The following is a 15,787-nucleotide window of genomic DNA, read 5'->3' as shown; positions in this document are numbered from 1 at the left end:
AGGTGTAAAATAAATACAAGCTAAGATGCAGCAAGTTAGGATAAAACCTACTTATAAATACAAAGATATAATAGAAGGCTGTGTGGTCCAGTGGTTAAAGAAACAGGCTTGTAACCAGCAGGACACCGGTTCAAATCCCAACTCAGCTGTGTGACCATGTCACTTACCTCCTTGTGCTCTCTCTCAGTGAGACATCTGCTAAAATAAACAGATAATCAAAAAGGTCAGCTATTTGCCGCAGCACCCCTATCGAAATGTAGGTGACGTTGAGTACATCTCACCTACCAAGATTGGTGGGCCTAGGTGCTTCGGAAGTAGGTCAAAGAAGCCAGTTAGCTATTCAGTTAGGTATTCACCACAGCGCCTCTATAGGTGACACAGCGATATGAATGGTACTAAAATGTAGGTCACCTCGAGTACATCTCGCATATAAAGTTTGGCGGTTCTAGCTGGTCGGGAAATAGGTCAAAAAAGCCAGTTAGCTATTCAGTTCACTATTCACTGCAGGGTCGCTATAGGTGCCACAGCCATGAATAGCAAGCTGGAAACACTAATAACAAGATGGTCAGGAAGTAGGCAGTGTAAATACCCCAGGCGGAACTATGTTCCATGGTGACGTGGGCAGGGCAGGGGCAAGATCTAAAATGGAAAATTACCTATCTGGTAACAATATCCTGGGAAACAGTCAGCATGGTTTTAGGAAAGGGAGATTGTGTCTAACTAACCTGCTTGACTTTTTTGAGGATGCAACATTGACAATGGATAATTGCAAAGCATACGGCATGGTTTATTTAGATTTCCAGAAAGCTTTTGACAAAGTCCCGCATAAAAGATTAATTCTCAAACTGAACGCAGTAGGGATTCAAGGAAATGCATGCACATGGATTAGGGAGTGGTTAACATGTAGAAAACAGAAAGTACTGATTAGAGGAGAAACCTCAGAATGGAGCGAGGTAATCAGTGGTGTACCACAGGGATCAGTATTAGGTCCTCTGTTATTCCTAATCTACATTAATGATTTAGATTTTGGTATAGTAAGCAAATTTGTTAAATTTGCAGACGACACAAAAATAGGAGACGTGGCAAACACTGTTGAAGCAGCAAAGGTCTTTCAAAATGATCTAGACAGCATTCAGAACTGGGCAGACACATGGCAAATGACATTTAACAGAGAAAAGTGTAAAGTATTGCATGCAGGCAAAAAAAATGTGCATTATAAATATCACATGGGAGATACTGAAATTGAAGAAAGTAACTATGAAAAAGACTCAGGAGTTTATGTTGACTCAGAAATGTCTTCATCTAGACGATGTGGGGAAGCTATAAAAAAGGCCAATAAGATGCTCTGATATATTGTGAGAAGTGTTGAATTTAAATCAAGGGAAGTGATGTTAAAAATTTACAATGCATTAGTAAGACCTCACCTAGAATATTGTGTTCAGTTCTGGTCACCTCGTTACAAAAAGGATATTGCTGCTCTGGAAAGAGTGCAAAGAAGAGCAACCAGAATTATCCTCGGTTTAAAAGGCATGTCGTATGCAGACCTGAATTGAATCTATTCAGTCCTACACAAAGACGACTACGTGGTGATCTGATTCAAGCATTCAAAATCCTAAAAGGTAAAGACAGTGTCGACCCAGGGGACTTTTTTGACCTGAAAAAAGAAACAAGGACCAGGTGTCACAAATGGAGATTAGATAAAGGGGCATTCAGAACAGAAAATAGGAGGCACTTTTTTACACAGAGAATTGTGAGGGTCTGGAACCAACTCCCCAGTAATGTTGTTGAAGCTTACACCCTGGGATCCTTCAAGAAGCTGCTTGATAAGACTCTGGGATCAATAAGCTACTAACAACCAAACGAGCAAGAGGGCTGAATGGCCTCCTCTCGTTTGTAAACTTTTCGTTTCGTAATTCGTTTCTACACAGCTCGTGTTGAGGTCCTGAAAGAATGGCTCACCAGATATTATATTCCCACAATGTCCTGCATATTGAGTCACAGTATTGTTTCTTCACTCACTTTGCTTACATGCTTACTTCACAGAATGAATACAAAAACTGTACACTAGTGAGTGAGGTTTTATACTGTTGCGTTCTCTGTACATTACATTATGTGAAAATATACATGGACACTAGTCCTATTACATTATGTGAAAATATATATGGACACTAGTCCTATTACATTATGTGAAAATATACATGGACACTAGTCCTATTACATTATGTGAAAATATACATGGACACTAGTCCTATTACATTATGTGAAAATATACATGGACACTAGTCCTATTACATTATGTGAAAATATACATGGACACTAGTCCTATTACATTATGTGAAAATATACATGGACACTAGTCCTATACAGTGCAGTAGTAAAGTCAAATTAATACCTAGTTCACTTTCTTTTTACTTTTCTTTTCTTTTTTCTTTTCTTATTTTTATTTTAAATAACATTATTTTAATTTTTTTTAGTAAATAATCAACAGGTAACACGCCACATAACAGATCCGCACACCAAGGAAAAAAGCACCCCAACGCTAAATTCAATGAAAAACAACAGGCTGTATTTATTAATGACACACAGTGTGCATACTGAGCAAAAAGTGCAAAGTGCAGACATTTCAGTCAAACATTGACCATCACCATCAACACAAAATAGATATTATACATATACTGCTAAATAAACTTTACAGAAATACATTATTTTTAAATGTGCATAGAACATTCTACAGTGTACTAGGCTGCAAGTAAAAACACAAAGCCTACCTGCTACTTTTGTTTTCTGTTGGAATGAGTCAAACTTTTTTTCTTTGCAAAAAACATAAAGACTTAAAATTCAGAATTTTAAATATTTGAGTCCACATCTTGCGTTTCGAGCCACTAGAGTCCACCAGTATTCATAAAATATCTCATCCTTTTCCAAACGATCGATCGTAGTTGGGTTAAAACTCTGTGGAGTACTGTATGAGTTTATATGCCTTTTTAATCACATATTTACATTTTAGCGATGTAGTAAATTACTACACTCCCTTACTTACCAAATCCCTTACTCCAGGGTTTCCCAATCCTGGTCCTAGGGACCCGTGTGTCTGCTGGTTTTCATTCCAATTGAGCTCTCAATTACTTAATTGAACCCTTAATTTAACTATTCATTAGCGTAGTCCAATTTAGCCTTTCTTTTTGCTAGCGTTACACCTTCTCACAGTTGCATAATTGTGATCAACAGATGAAAAAATGTCTGGTAATGACCTGATAAATATTATTATTATCATCATCATCCAAGGTAACTTACAATTGTTACAAGATATCACATTATTTTTACAAACAATTACCCATTTATACAGTTGGGTTTTTACTGGAGCAATCTAGATAAAGTACCTTGCTCAAGGGTACAGCAGCAGCGTACTCCACCTGGGATTGAACCCACGACCCTCCGGTCAAGAGTCCAGAGCCCTAACCACTACTCCACATTGCTGATATGAAGGAGGAAGACATACATATTGTCTTCCCCAAAAATGTCGGCTTGAGGAAATCTCTGCTGATTATCAGGCATGCCCCCATAAACACTACAAGTGTCAAGGTAGCGAGTGTGCTCAGCTGGCTACATTCGCTTCGGCCAAAAGCCCCTTTTCAGCTGTGTAGAAAGAAAAGTTAACAGATTAGTATGTTTTCTTAAACACGTTGGCTGCACAGTACTGACCTTTTTCTACACAGCTGAAGGACTTTATTTATGTATGAATGTAGCGTTCCGTACGTTTGTGTTTTTGTGCAGTATTTCCACGGTGTTTGTGTACTTTAAATCATGTTGTAATTGTCTTCTAGTAATTTTTGCTAACTGTGCATGAAGTTTGAAGACATGCGCACAGCGGAAGATCAGGGGAGGCAGTATTGTACAGTGTTTCGCTGGAAAATTAATAGACTGATCTTTAGATCGGGGCTGCTTTTGCATTTTTTTAAATGCATATTCAGTTGGAAGGGTATTTTTTCTTTAAAAAAATAAATAAAAACGGACTACCTCTAATTTTATCCGAGAGACCTTTCCCCAGTCCTCCAGTGTCCCCCAGTGTCGGGTTTACATTAGGGCTTCTGGTTTTTGTCTGACTTTCGACTCTCTTTTACGAATTAATTTCACAATTAACACATTTCTCAGTTTTAATTCAGAAACCAAAACACATTAAACAGTTCTCAGAGTCATTTTAAAAGGAAAGTAGTTAAACACGACGAAAACACAGAAAACCAGACGCCCTCAATATATATTATTCAGTGCTAAGTAGCAGTTTGAAGCCTGTTCAGATTACATTTTGAAATGAAAACAACAGATTATGAAGCGTTTTGTTAGTTAAGACTAAATCAAAGTCGCTATTTTAGAGGTATAAAACTAACGTAGCTTCATAAAGGTAGGCTTATGGTGCATCTGTTGACTTAGCGACACCATACATGTCAACAGTCCCTATATGGTCGGGACAGTCCCGATTTCCTAGCAAATGTCCCGCGTCCCGATATTTACACATAGAAAAAAAAATCATTATGCTGCACAGTAGAGTTAGTGAAAACCACACGATGTGCTCTTCGTGCGGCTGATCTGCTGATCACTAACTTATCGGTATACAAGGTAAGAACGCTTCACGGTGTCTATGTTTACTGTCATGCTGGTCGTGCGGTGTTGAGTTGAGAGGATGATTATTATTATTATTATTATTATTATTTATTAGCAGGGGATACGTACTATTATGATAGTGTTTTTTTGAGTATGATCTCTCCCTTGTGTATGATGCGTATTACATGTATAACAATGTACAGTATTAAAACACTGCTCTTTAATTCACCGTTACGTTAGTTTTATTTATTTTTCCCTTGCACTCGTAACGTACTGTCACAGGCAAACGTGAAACCCGGTTTATATCATGACCCGCTTTATATCACCAATTGTGCCTGCACGGCAATCATTATATAAAGCGTGTTCAAATAATAATAATAATAATAATAATAATAATAATATTCAAAGCTTTTTCTAGATTTATTTTAATCCTTTCTCGTTTACCACAGGTCTGTGAAAAGTGCTATATAAATAAAATTTGATTTGATATGCAGTGTTCTACCCTGCCTTTAGGTACAGGATGACCCTTTCGTTACACAAATATCAAGTATTTTTTAAATTATACCAAAACGAAAAAATGAAAAAGAAAAAGAAAAAAAAAAACAGACCACATATTATTTTTTTCTATTCCAGAAAACATTCTAAAAATTGAACTGATAAGTGTTACTTACATGGACCCCCAGTCTACACATCGAAAAAAAGTAAAAACGAAGCCATTAAATTAAAAAAAAAAAAAAGATACACCAAACATATTACTGTTATATTAAAAAAAGTATAAAAATAAGTTGCACTTTACTTTGATGGTATGACTTGGAAGTTAAAAATATTTTCTTGTTTGTGTTCATGAATTATGGGAAGGCCGCACTGTGATGACGTTGCTGCTTGACGTGCAGGCCCCATCTTGCCGGAATATTTCCTCAGCGCGTTTACACTAGCAAAGTAGAGCGGAATCCGTCCTCTTGTCCTCTCAGTCCGGAATACGAACTCAATTTTTGTGAGGATAAGAGGATGGATTATCCGTTTACACTACTAAAATATTCCGGAATACATCCTCTTATCCGATCGTTCTGGAATATTTGTGCTCGTGTAAACGCACTCTTAATCTGTCTTGGTCTGTGTCTCCCCTGTGATTGGTCCTGTCTGTAAACCACTCTGTGTACACATGTTCCGTGTGCGTTCCCACTGGCATGAAGTGGGAGGTGTGTGTCACTCTGCCTTTATCTATAGGTGGAACTAAGCGTATAGAAGCCGCACCGGCATTTTGATGGGTTGTTGTTGTGCTGGTTGGCATGGTTGTGTTCCTGAGAGAGCTGTGGTCTCTGGTCTGGTTGCTGAGAGAGCGTACAAAGAAAATAAATAAAGAGAAAAGAATTGAAAAGGAACAAGCATGTCTCTTCTGTTTTCTGCCTCCTTGCTGAAACACTACAGTGTGTTTAGAATGTCAAAGTACAGCCTGTCACTTCTATGCAGCTCCAGATCTCTGTCGACAGTGAGGGATTTTGGTTTTCCTCAATCAACTTTAAAGCTTGTTCATCTCCCTAATTTTTCCTTCTTTTAATTTAGTTCTGCTCTCTAGATCTATCCATTTCTTTCTTATTTCGACTGCTGTTCTTTGCTCCTCCCCAACAGTGTTTACTGCATCAGTGATCAGTGATTCTAAACCAGAATGAATGTGTATCTTTTTCATAAGATACAAAATACTATGGGCATGACTGACTGATCTGCAATCCTTAATTGAGTCTCCCAATCTGTTAGGAGACTTCTGTGAGAGCTTTCACACCTGCCTTGAGGGGAACATCAGAAATTGATGGTTTAGTCTACTAGATGCAAATACCAGGATCTTGAAGTTACTGAAATAAGCCTTCCGAAGCCCTACATTTGCCATGTCCCCTAGTGTGTCCCTCCCTGTCAACAGAGATCTGGAGCTGTATAGAAGACCCTAGGAATATTATTATTATTATTATTATTATTATTATTATTATTATTATTATTATTAGCAGACGCCCTTACCCAGGGCAACTTGCAGTTGTATACAAAATAAAATACATATCAAGAATTACAGTACAATTAAGAGCAAGATACAAAATACAATGACTTCAGTCCTAATAAGAGCAAATACAAAACACAGTATGATTTGATATCGGGGCAGTTCAAGAGCAGATAACAGTGTGGATAGTTACATCAGGGTTAGATACAAGTGCAGGTGAAATACAAAATACTACAGATTGGGTTAATACAGTAAAATTGGGAGCAGATAAGTGCAAGTTAAAGTGCATTAAAGGCAGAGTGCTATATTGTCCAGAAGGGAAGAGTTGAGTTTCACAGGTGTTGTCTGAAGAGGTGTGTATTGAGGATGCGCCAGAAGGTGGTCAGGGACTGGGCAGTCCTGACATCCATAGGAAGGTCGTTCCACCACTGTGGGGTGAGGGTGGAAAAGGAGCAGGCTCTGGAGGCAGGAGAGCGCAGAGGAGGTACAGCCAGTCTTCTAGTGCAGACAGAGCGGCAAGGTCGGGTGGAGGTGTAGGGAGAGATCAGGGTCTGGAGGTAGCTGGGTGCAGTCTGGTCAAGGCATCGGTAGGCGAGTACAAGAGTCTTGAACTGGATGCGAGCGGTGATCGGGAGCCAGTGGAGCGAGCGGAGCAGTGGAGTAGCGTGGGAGAAGCAAGGCAGAGAGAACACCAGGCGGGCAGCGGAGTTCTGGATGAGCTGGAGCGGACGGGTGGCGGATGCAGGGAGGCCGGTCAGGAGAGAGTTGCAGTAGTCTAGGCGGGGGAGTACCAGGGCCTGGACGAGGAGTTATGTGGAGTAGTTGGTGAGGAAGGGCCTTGTAAATTAACAGCAAAATCTTAATTAATCTTAATCAATTCTATACTGCACAGGGAGCCAGTGTAAGGAGTCCAAAACAGGGGTAATATGCTCACTTTCAGTATTCTGATAAAGCTGCAGGTGGGATACCACACGTTTTGGGACATCAGAAAAAAGTGCATTACAATAATCAATTCTAGATGAAACAAAGGCATGCATTAGTCTCTCAGCATCAGATGCAGAAATAATTGGTTTAAGTTTGGCTATATTTCTCAAATGGTGAAAAAGACACTTTAGTAACTTCCCTGTGTAGAATTTAACACATTTAAACATTTGTTTATGTTCTTTTAATCTGTGTGCATCCGTGAGTATGACATTATTGTGATTCCAAAACTTAGCTGCTGGGAGCTCCCCTTCCCCCAAGCACAGGTTGAAGAGTGTCCAAAGATACAATAGAATGTTTTGATTAATATAGGCTTCCCTTATGACATCACCCCTTTTTTCTTAACCTATCAGAAAAGACAATTACACACTGATGCAAGTTTTATAAGCCTCCTATCAAGCAATAATATTATTGATCACATGGGGCCCACTTTTATCTATCTCCAGGAGAACATAGCAAGACAATAAATCATTTAATAGGAAGGAAGAGAGAGAAGAAAGAAGGAGTAAGCATTTTGTCTATTTTCATTTGAAGTTTAAACTGGGAAAAGAATGTTTAGCCAAAGGTGTAACTTCCGTAAGAACACAAAATACAGCGGAATCACATTTCAAGTTGTCATAAAATGTAGGGACATGAAAGCTCTCCTGCCGTCTGGCTGCTTCACTTAATATTGAAACCAAATTGCCTTCATACTAGCTGTCTATGTAATCTAGATAATTTTTTAACTGTCTAGTTTCTCTAAAGTATATGTTCATCCAATAGCCTAATATGAGTCTCAAATGATAGATCAGGATCAAAGATGACCCCCAAACACTTAATTTCTAGTTTAAGTTTTGATGAGAGACTGCAAGAGTCAAGCATAGTTATCTTTCCGATAGATTTCAGTTCATCTCTATTGGGGAGGCAAAATATGAAAGGTCTGAAGTTGTCTGTGGTGTTCCACAGGGCTCTATTCTAGGTCCTTTGTTATTTTCATGATATATGCTACCGTTAGGTGATATTATCCGCACACACGGAGTGAACTTCCATTGCTATGTAGATGATACCCAGCTATAGCTGTCCCTAAAGCCAGGATATACTTCTGATGGGGAGTTACTTGCTGCATGTCTTGCAGACATCAAGTGTTGGATGTCTCAGAATTATTTAATGCTAAATTCAGATAAAACAGAGGTTAAGCTAGTGGGCTCTCAGAACCAACTAAAAACATGTGGGATCACAGGAGCTCGACTGTAGAATCTCTCATTAAATCTTAAATTTCAAATGAAAAATCTAGGGGTCATCTCTGATCCTAATCTATCATTTGAGACTTATATTAGGGAAGTTACAAAAGTATCTTTTTACCATTTGAGAAATATAGCCAAACTTAGACCAATTATTTCTGTATCTGATGCCGAGAGACTAATGCATGCCTTTGTTTTATCTAGAATTGATTACTGTAATGCACCTCTCTCTGGTATCCCAAAAGGTGTGCTGTCTCACTTATAGCTCGTTCAGAATACCGGCTCTAGAATTCTGACTAAAACCAGGAAAAGTGAACATAGTACCCCTGTTTTAGCCTCCTACACTGGCTCCCTGTGTAATATAGAATAGATTTTAAGATTTTGCTGTTAACCTATAAAGCCATAAATGGATGGGTACCTAGTTATTTGTAGATGTTACTAACCCTGTATCATCCAAATCACACTCTTAGATCACAGGGTGCGGGGCTGCTGGTTATTCCTAGGGTCAACAAAATTAACATGGGTCGGTAGGGCTTTTTCATGCAGAGCCCCTAAATGATGGAATGCCCTCCCTTCTTTCATCAGGGAAGTTGGGACTGCTACAGTTTTTAAGTCAAGACTGAAAAAATACTTTTATAAAACGACTTTCTTATCTTAGTGGGCTTTAATGTAACTTTTACATTTCTGTATTTTTAACATTATTATTTTATATATATATATATATATATATATATATATATATATATATATATATATATATACCTTTTTTTAATATGCTATTTATTATGTAGAAGTTGTGTGTGTGACATGCCTGGGGAGCTTTTTACAAAGTTATTGTGTTGTGTAAATGTAAATGGTTTTTTTTAATGTACTGTACAGTGCTTTGTGATACTGTTGTACGGAAAGCGCTGTGTAATAAATAAATAAATACATCTTCCAAGAACCAGTATGGTTATTTATTAGCATTGGTGCAGAATGCCACTGTGCCTTACATGTTCTAGTCTGGTATTGATTTGGATAATAGTGTATTGTAAACCGGTCACCGCGATTTGCTGATAACTTGCATTTGATACAATGTTATTAAGAATTCTGTTATTAAGAATTCATATATTTGTTGCTGTATCTTGAGAACGTCTCATCAGATTGTGATGAAACTTGGTTATCAGAATCCAGTGAGATTATTATTGGATAGGTCCTAACTGCATGTCCAAACTTTAAATTTGTAACTAGGACCTATTCTGCATACTACCTGATTATCTGAGCTATTGACCACTGCACGTTTATAGCACATGGTGTTCCATGGTACACAATTTTTCTTTTTTTTTTAATTTAGTCGTCGCCAATTCTTTTTATTATTTTCTCCCAATTTGGAATTGCCAATTATTTTTTTTTAAGCTCAGCTCAACCCTGTGCTGACTTGGGAGGGCGAAGACAAACACACGCTGTCCTCTGAAGCGTGTGCCGTCAGCCGACCGCTTCTTTTCACTCTGCAGGCCCGTCATGCAGCCACCTCAGAGATACAATGTCAGAGGACCACGCAGCTCTGGACAACTTACAGGCAGGCCCGCAGGTGCCCGGTCATTCTACAGGGGTCAGTGATGCGCAGTGAGCCGAGGACACCCTGGCCGACCTAAGCCCTCCCCATCCCCGCGGCGCTCGGTCAATTGTGCACTGCCGCCTGGGTCAGCACTTCCGTCCACGGTCAGCAGTGGAATAGCCTGGACTCGAACTGGCGATCTCCAGGCTATAGGGCACATCCTATCCTGTAATGTACAAAGCCAAGGAGGCTATAGTGAGGCTGTATAATGCACTGGTGAGACCACCCTTAGAATACTGTGTCCAATTTTGGTCAATACTGTACCAAAGGTCCAACTAAGAGCAACCTCTTCTCGTTCGTACATTTTCTGATGTTCTTATTTAAAATTTTTGTATAATAGGAACTGGAAGTCCTAACCCACATTTTCCTGAAGTCAATTTGTCTAAATATAGGTACAAACAAACATGTAAGTACTGTAATCTGTAGTTCAATTAATGTTTTCTAACAAAATAATTCCATAATGCTACTGTTTTGCACTTTGATTCACTTAAAGCTTTGAAATGTTTTGAAAGAAATGCATTATTTCTATTTTAAAATATGGTATCTGGTATTATGATAGGTTAAAGAAAGTTATTGGTTTATATGCCTTATTCTCAGGACTTGCACTTTCATGGGTTCTCCACAGCAGTGTATTTCCTGTTACTGGCTGACAAAATGCCAATCAATAGGGAAAGCAGCTGGTTGGTTAATGACAAGAAAGACTCAGTTAATGAAAAAGAAAGTGCAACACGATCTGAAGTCATGGCTTGCATACCCTAGTGCAATGATTTTCAACCTTTTCTTAAAACTGTACCCATTCTGTTTCACCTCTACCCCTTTACAATTGTCACAGTTGCAATAAAATAATCTGATTAACACATTTTATTTTGTTTTATTTAATATATCATTTATGTCACAACAGTTTGGGACTGGCAATCTGCTGGTTTAGGACAGAATATCACATAGTAATTCTTAAAACTTTTGTCTTTGGATGCACAGTATTTGAGAATCTTGTCGGAAACACACAGATTCGCTTTGTAAATGTTACCATTTACTTCCAATCCCAGCATAATTCTGTGTGCCATTTAAAATGTTTGCAACATCAAAAACATTAACCTCAAGATAAAACTATAACTAACAATGATAAACTTTTTATTAAGGCACCATAGAAATGATCCAAAGGGACTCGGTATAACGTTCTGTCGCTTTGCACTTTCTATAGACTCTTCTGTGTTTTCTTCCTTTGTTTTTCTTTTACAAGTAAGACATTAATCCACTCAAGAAATGATACACAGGATAATCTGTAGGTTTTCATCAAAAACAAATTCTACCAGCCGCTATTGCTGTTACTAAAATGCAGCCATGTCTAATAAAAACAAAAGCCGTCAAAGTATTGTGATTATTATTTATGTCTACTGGAGTATTTATACTTTTAAAAAAATGCAGGAAGATTGTGCTTCACTGATTAGTATTGAAAATGTCAAAGTTAATGAGCAATGCAGAATGCTTCACAAGATCATTATTTTCTTTCACTTAATTTGTATTTTGCATTTCTTAGTCATCCTGCGTCCCCCGTATGACCCTTAGAAGTACCCCCAGATGAAACCCCCTGCCATAGTGTATTTGTATCAATGTGAGCCAACAAAATAATGTTCTCAAACATTTGTAGTATTTTTTACATTCCTGTCTAAAAGTGTACATTGCTGACAGCCCTGAAGCTCGTCTCTCCATTGATAGGAATTAATTCCTGAGGCTTCAGCCTCTATTCTGTTGGTTGTTTCATATCTCAAGCATGTCAAGCAGTTTCAAAACGTCAGACAGAGAAGATGCTATTTCCAACAAAAAAAAAAAAAAACTACTCGAAAGTGTTGCACTGTTGGCCCTGGTCACTAATTGAACCTTTAGCAAATATCAGATGCTGCAGCTATGATGTTGTGTTGTTAGGGATGACTCAAACACATTGCCTGTATGATCTTAGTATAGAGGGGGGCTTTGTAGAAGGGAATAATCTATCGATAAGAGGCGCTTTGATCAAAATGAAAAATCGGAAACACTTTATATTAAGGTGCTGCTTATGAATGTTTCATAAATATATAAAATATATTTAATAACTATGTTACAGAGTGTTAATAGAGCATTACAGATGGTTTATAACCATGCGACAGCCATATTTATAACCATGCAATAGCCATAGATGAAATTACAGTTTTATAGAGGGGACAATTTTTAGCCACCTATTCTACTTTGGGATGTTTAAATGTAATTCTGTCTATGGCTATTGAATGGTTATAAACCATATATAATGCTTTATTAACACTCTATAACATAGTTATTATAGGTGTGTATATATATATATATATATATATATATATATATATAAAACGTTAACAAACAGCATCTTAATATAAAGTGTTACCAAAAGATATGTGGTAGCGACCTTAACCCAAGTGCCCTTGTCACATTCCAGAACAGGACTGAGGTCTAGCTAACTAGGCGAGCTCTTTCAGATCTGTTGCCTTGTCCATTGTGACTTAAACTGCTCGCAACAGGGAGATGCAGCTTTTATATAATACAACATATCAGTCTTTTAGACAATGCCCAGCTTCTGTAGATATGGCAATTTAAATTATATTCCCTGTGTTGTTGTATAGGCTGAATGGAAAGCAAGCCCCCAGCAGACACTGCCAATGGGCACAACCAGGCCCTGGATGTCTACCCCAAGAACAGGGAGAAGATAGAGGATAGAGGGCAGTGGAATAACAAGCTGGAGTTTGTGCTGTCAGTGGCTGGGGAGATTATTGGACTGGGGAACGTTTGGAGGTTCCCCTACCTCTGCTACAGGAATGGAGGAGGTGAGTAGCAACACTATATGAAGACATTCATATTAAAATATTACCTCACAAATCTTCATCACCCAAGCAACTCTTAAAGTGACTGTAGCTTGAAAAATGATCCCATAAATATTACCTGTTATATTCTTCCATTTGTTTTATAGGTGTGCAGTTCTGAAGGAAAGTTATAGTTAACATGTATTTGTTTTAAGATAGGATATTTGGTAGTACACTAGGTTAATGAGATTGCAGCCATGCTTTCAAGAAGCACTTCCTTAGTCATTTCACCTGAAGGGGAGAGTTGTCCCCACGCCTTCAACAGCTTCTCGCCTGCCATTAGCCCAGCTACTTCCCCTATTGACTTACTTACTTTCATCCAGTAATATGCTTTGACCCAGAAGACACTGCTGAGGTGAAATGACTTAGGGTAACAGATTTGCATGGAAACTCAGAACTTTTTTCAACCAATTGTAGTAACAGATGTCATGTTTTGAAATAGTCACAGACAAAATGATTGGCACCCTACACTTACTGTACCATAATTCAAGGTACCAGATTAAGGACACGCATTTAGTAAACTTGAAACACTTTCTAATAAAACAAAAAGTAAAATATACAATTTACAGTAATAATCAAAAACGCAAACACATTTATTTCATATAAAGTATTATTTCATGACAAAAATATTGGCAGCCCTGCTTTAGTATTTCGTGCGTTCTCCTTTTGCTTTTATTACGGCTTTCAGACGTTTATGATAACTCTTGACCAATATGTTACATCTTGTTGGTGAAATCTGGGCCCAGTCTGTCGTGCATATTTCTTTCAGCTCAGACAGATTGGATACGCAATGCTTGGCTACAGCTTTTTTCAGATCAGTCCAAAGCATTTCTATTGGATTGAGATCTGGAGATTAAGAAGGCCATTCCAGAACTTTTCTTTGTTTTATTCAAGAATTCCAGTTGACTTAACCTTACGTTTGGGTCGTTGTCATGTTAGAAGTTAAACTGTCTGCCATTCAGCCGACGAGCAGATGGTACCATTGTACTTTGTACAATGTTTGATCCATGGCTGGATTCATTTGATCTTCAATCACATCAATGTCTCCAATCCCTGAACTGCTAAAACACCCCCATGATCAAACCATGTCCTTGTTTAAGTGTAGGTACAAAGTTTTCTTCATTGAAGGGGTTCTCTTTCTTTCTCCAAACATACTGTGGTCCACTTTTTGGTAAAATTATATTTTAGTGTCTATGGACCAGATAATGTTGCTGAAGGATGCTTCAGATTCCTGTTGATATTTCTTGGCAACTGTTAGACAGTTTGTTTTATGAATTGTCTTTAAAAGTGGTTTGCAGTGAGGTATATGTGAATACAATGCTGTGTTCAAGTGCCTTTGGACAGTTCTTTCGTGCACTGTTATGCTTGATGCTTTGGAATCTTTCTTTAAGTCCTTGGCTGTTAATCTTGGATTTTTTTTAGCTGCTAAATCGATTCTCCTGCCTGCTGTACCCGTAATTTGCTTTGGCTTGTCCACTTCTTTCAAGCGTTTCAGTTGAATTTGTTCTGTGGTACTTATGCAGACATATTTCTTTGATTCTGTTCTGTAGCCATTTCCTTTGTTGTAGATTGCTATGTTATAGATTACATCTTTTTCTGGCTATTAACTTTATAATGCAGCTTAGTTACTGTATAATGGTTTTCAGTCAGTTCATATATTTTTTTAATTAGTCATACTACATCTTTACAGACTTAATATAAAGGTATCAATACTTTTGTCATGAACAAATTGCTTGTGCATTTTTTTTATTATACAATGATTGTTTGTTAAACTACCTGACATTGTGTGTTTTGGTCTTTGTTATATTAATTAGTGGCTAATTTCTTGTATTTAACATGTTTTCTTAAATTCTTATATTAAGTGCATGGTGCCAGTACTTTTGTCTGCGACCATACATGTGTTTCTTTCAGAACTACACATTTGAGAGCTAATGTAGCTAATGGAAGTGCAAAACAGATACTACTACTTTAAGGTCCTGTCCACATTATACATATCAACCTTACTAGATGCTTTTAAACTTACAGAACATTTAATACCGCACTCGAGAACCAGACTCAAGACCACCTCAGGATGTAGTGTCGAGTCCGGTTCTAAATGAGATCGCATCAGGTAGTGCGGTTTGTCAGAACTGTGGATGGTGTAATACTGAACAATATTTTTGGTGTATCCTCCAATATCTCAAAGTGCTCTTTGATATGTTTGGCACATGGACATTGCAAATACTCAGAACAGGCATTTGAAGGAGTTGAGAATACAGGTTCACAGTATACAATTTTTGAGGCATATGCAGTAAAATGATGGAACATGGAGCGACGTGATCAGATGCTGAAATCAATGCACTTAATGATATCTGGAGCAATTAAATTGTTCAAGGGGAACTTCAGAGTTCAAAATGAAATGCACACATTTATGATAAAATGCACCTTGTGCCCTAATGTTCAAACTAAGAAGCACTTCAATGGGCACGGGCTCCATATTTGCTGGGTTATAAACATAAAATACAGTGCATGGTGGGATACTGTCGTATTAAGTTCC

The 15,787-nt window shown here is 37.9% G+C and overlaps 1 protein-coding gene across 3 annotated transcripts in view; it reads left to right on the top strand.

Moving 5' to 3' along the window:
• The window catches only part of LOC117419859 (sodium- and chloride-dependent GABA transporter 2-like), a 127,376-nt gene that overhangs the window by 37,393 nt on the left and 74,196 nt on the right, over positions 1–15,787 (top strand). For 2 of the 3 annotated variants that reach the window (XM_058986477.1, XM_058986478.1), the window contains one exon: positions 13,015–13,215. In XM_058986477.1, the coding sequence (XP_058842460.1) occupies positions 13,020–13,215 (196 nt within the window). In that variant the 5' untranslated portion in view covers positions 13,015–13,019. Of the gene's footprint in view, positions 1–4,509; positions 4,615–13,014; positions 13,216–15,787 lie in introns of those variants that run through there. The other variant, XM_058986479.1, reaches the window with a different exon arrangement.

The sequence above is a fragment of the Acipenser ruthenus genome, chromosome 14 (assembly GCF_902713425.1).
Source record: "Acipenser ruthenus chromosome 14, fAciRut3.2 maternal haplotype, whole genome shotgun sequence".
NCBI lineage: Eukaryota > Metazoa > Chordata > Actinopteri > Acipenseriformes > Acipenseridae > Acipenser > Acipenser ruthenus.
The sequence above is the reverse complement of the archived record's forward strand: the minus strand, read 5'-3'. Positions and strand labels throughout refer to the sequence as shown.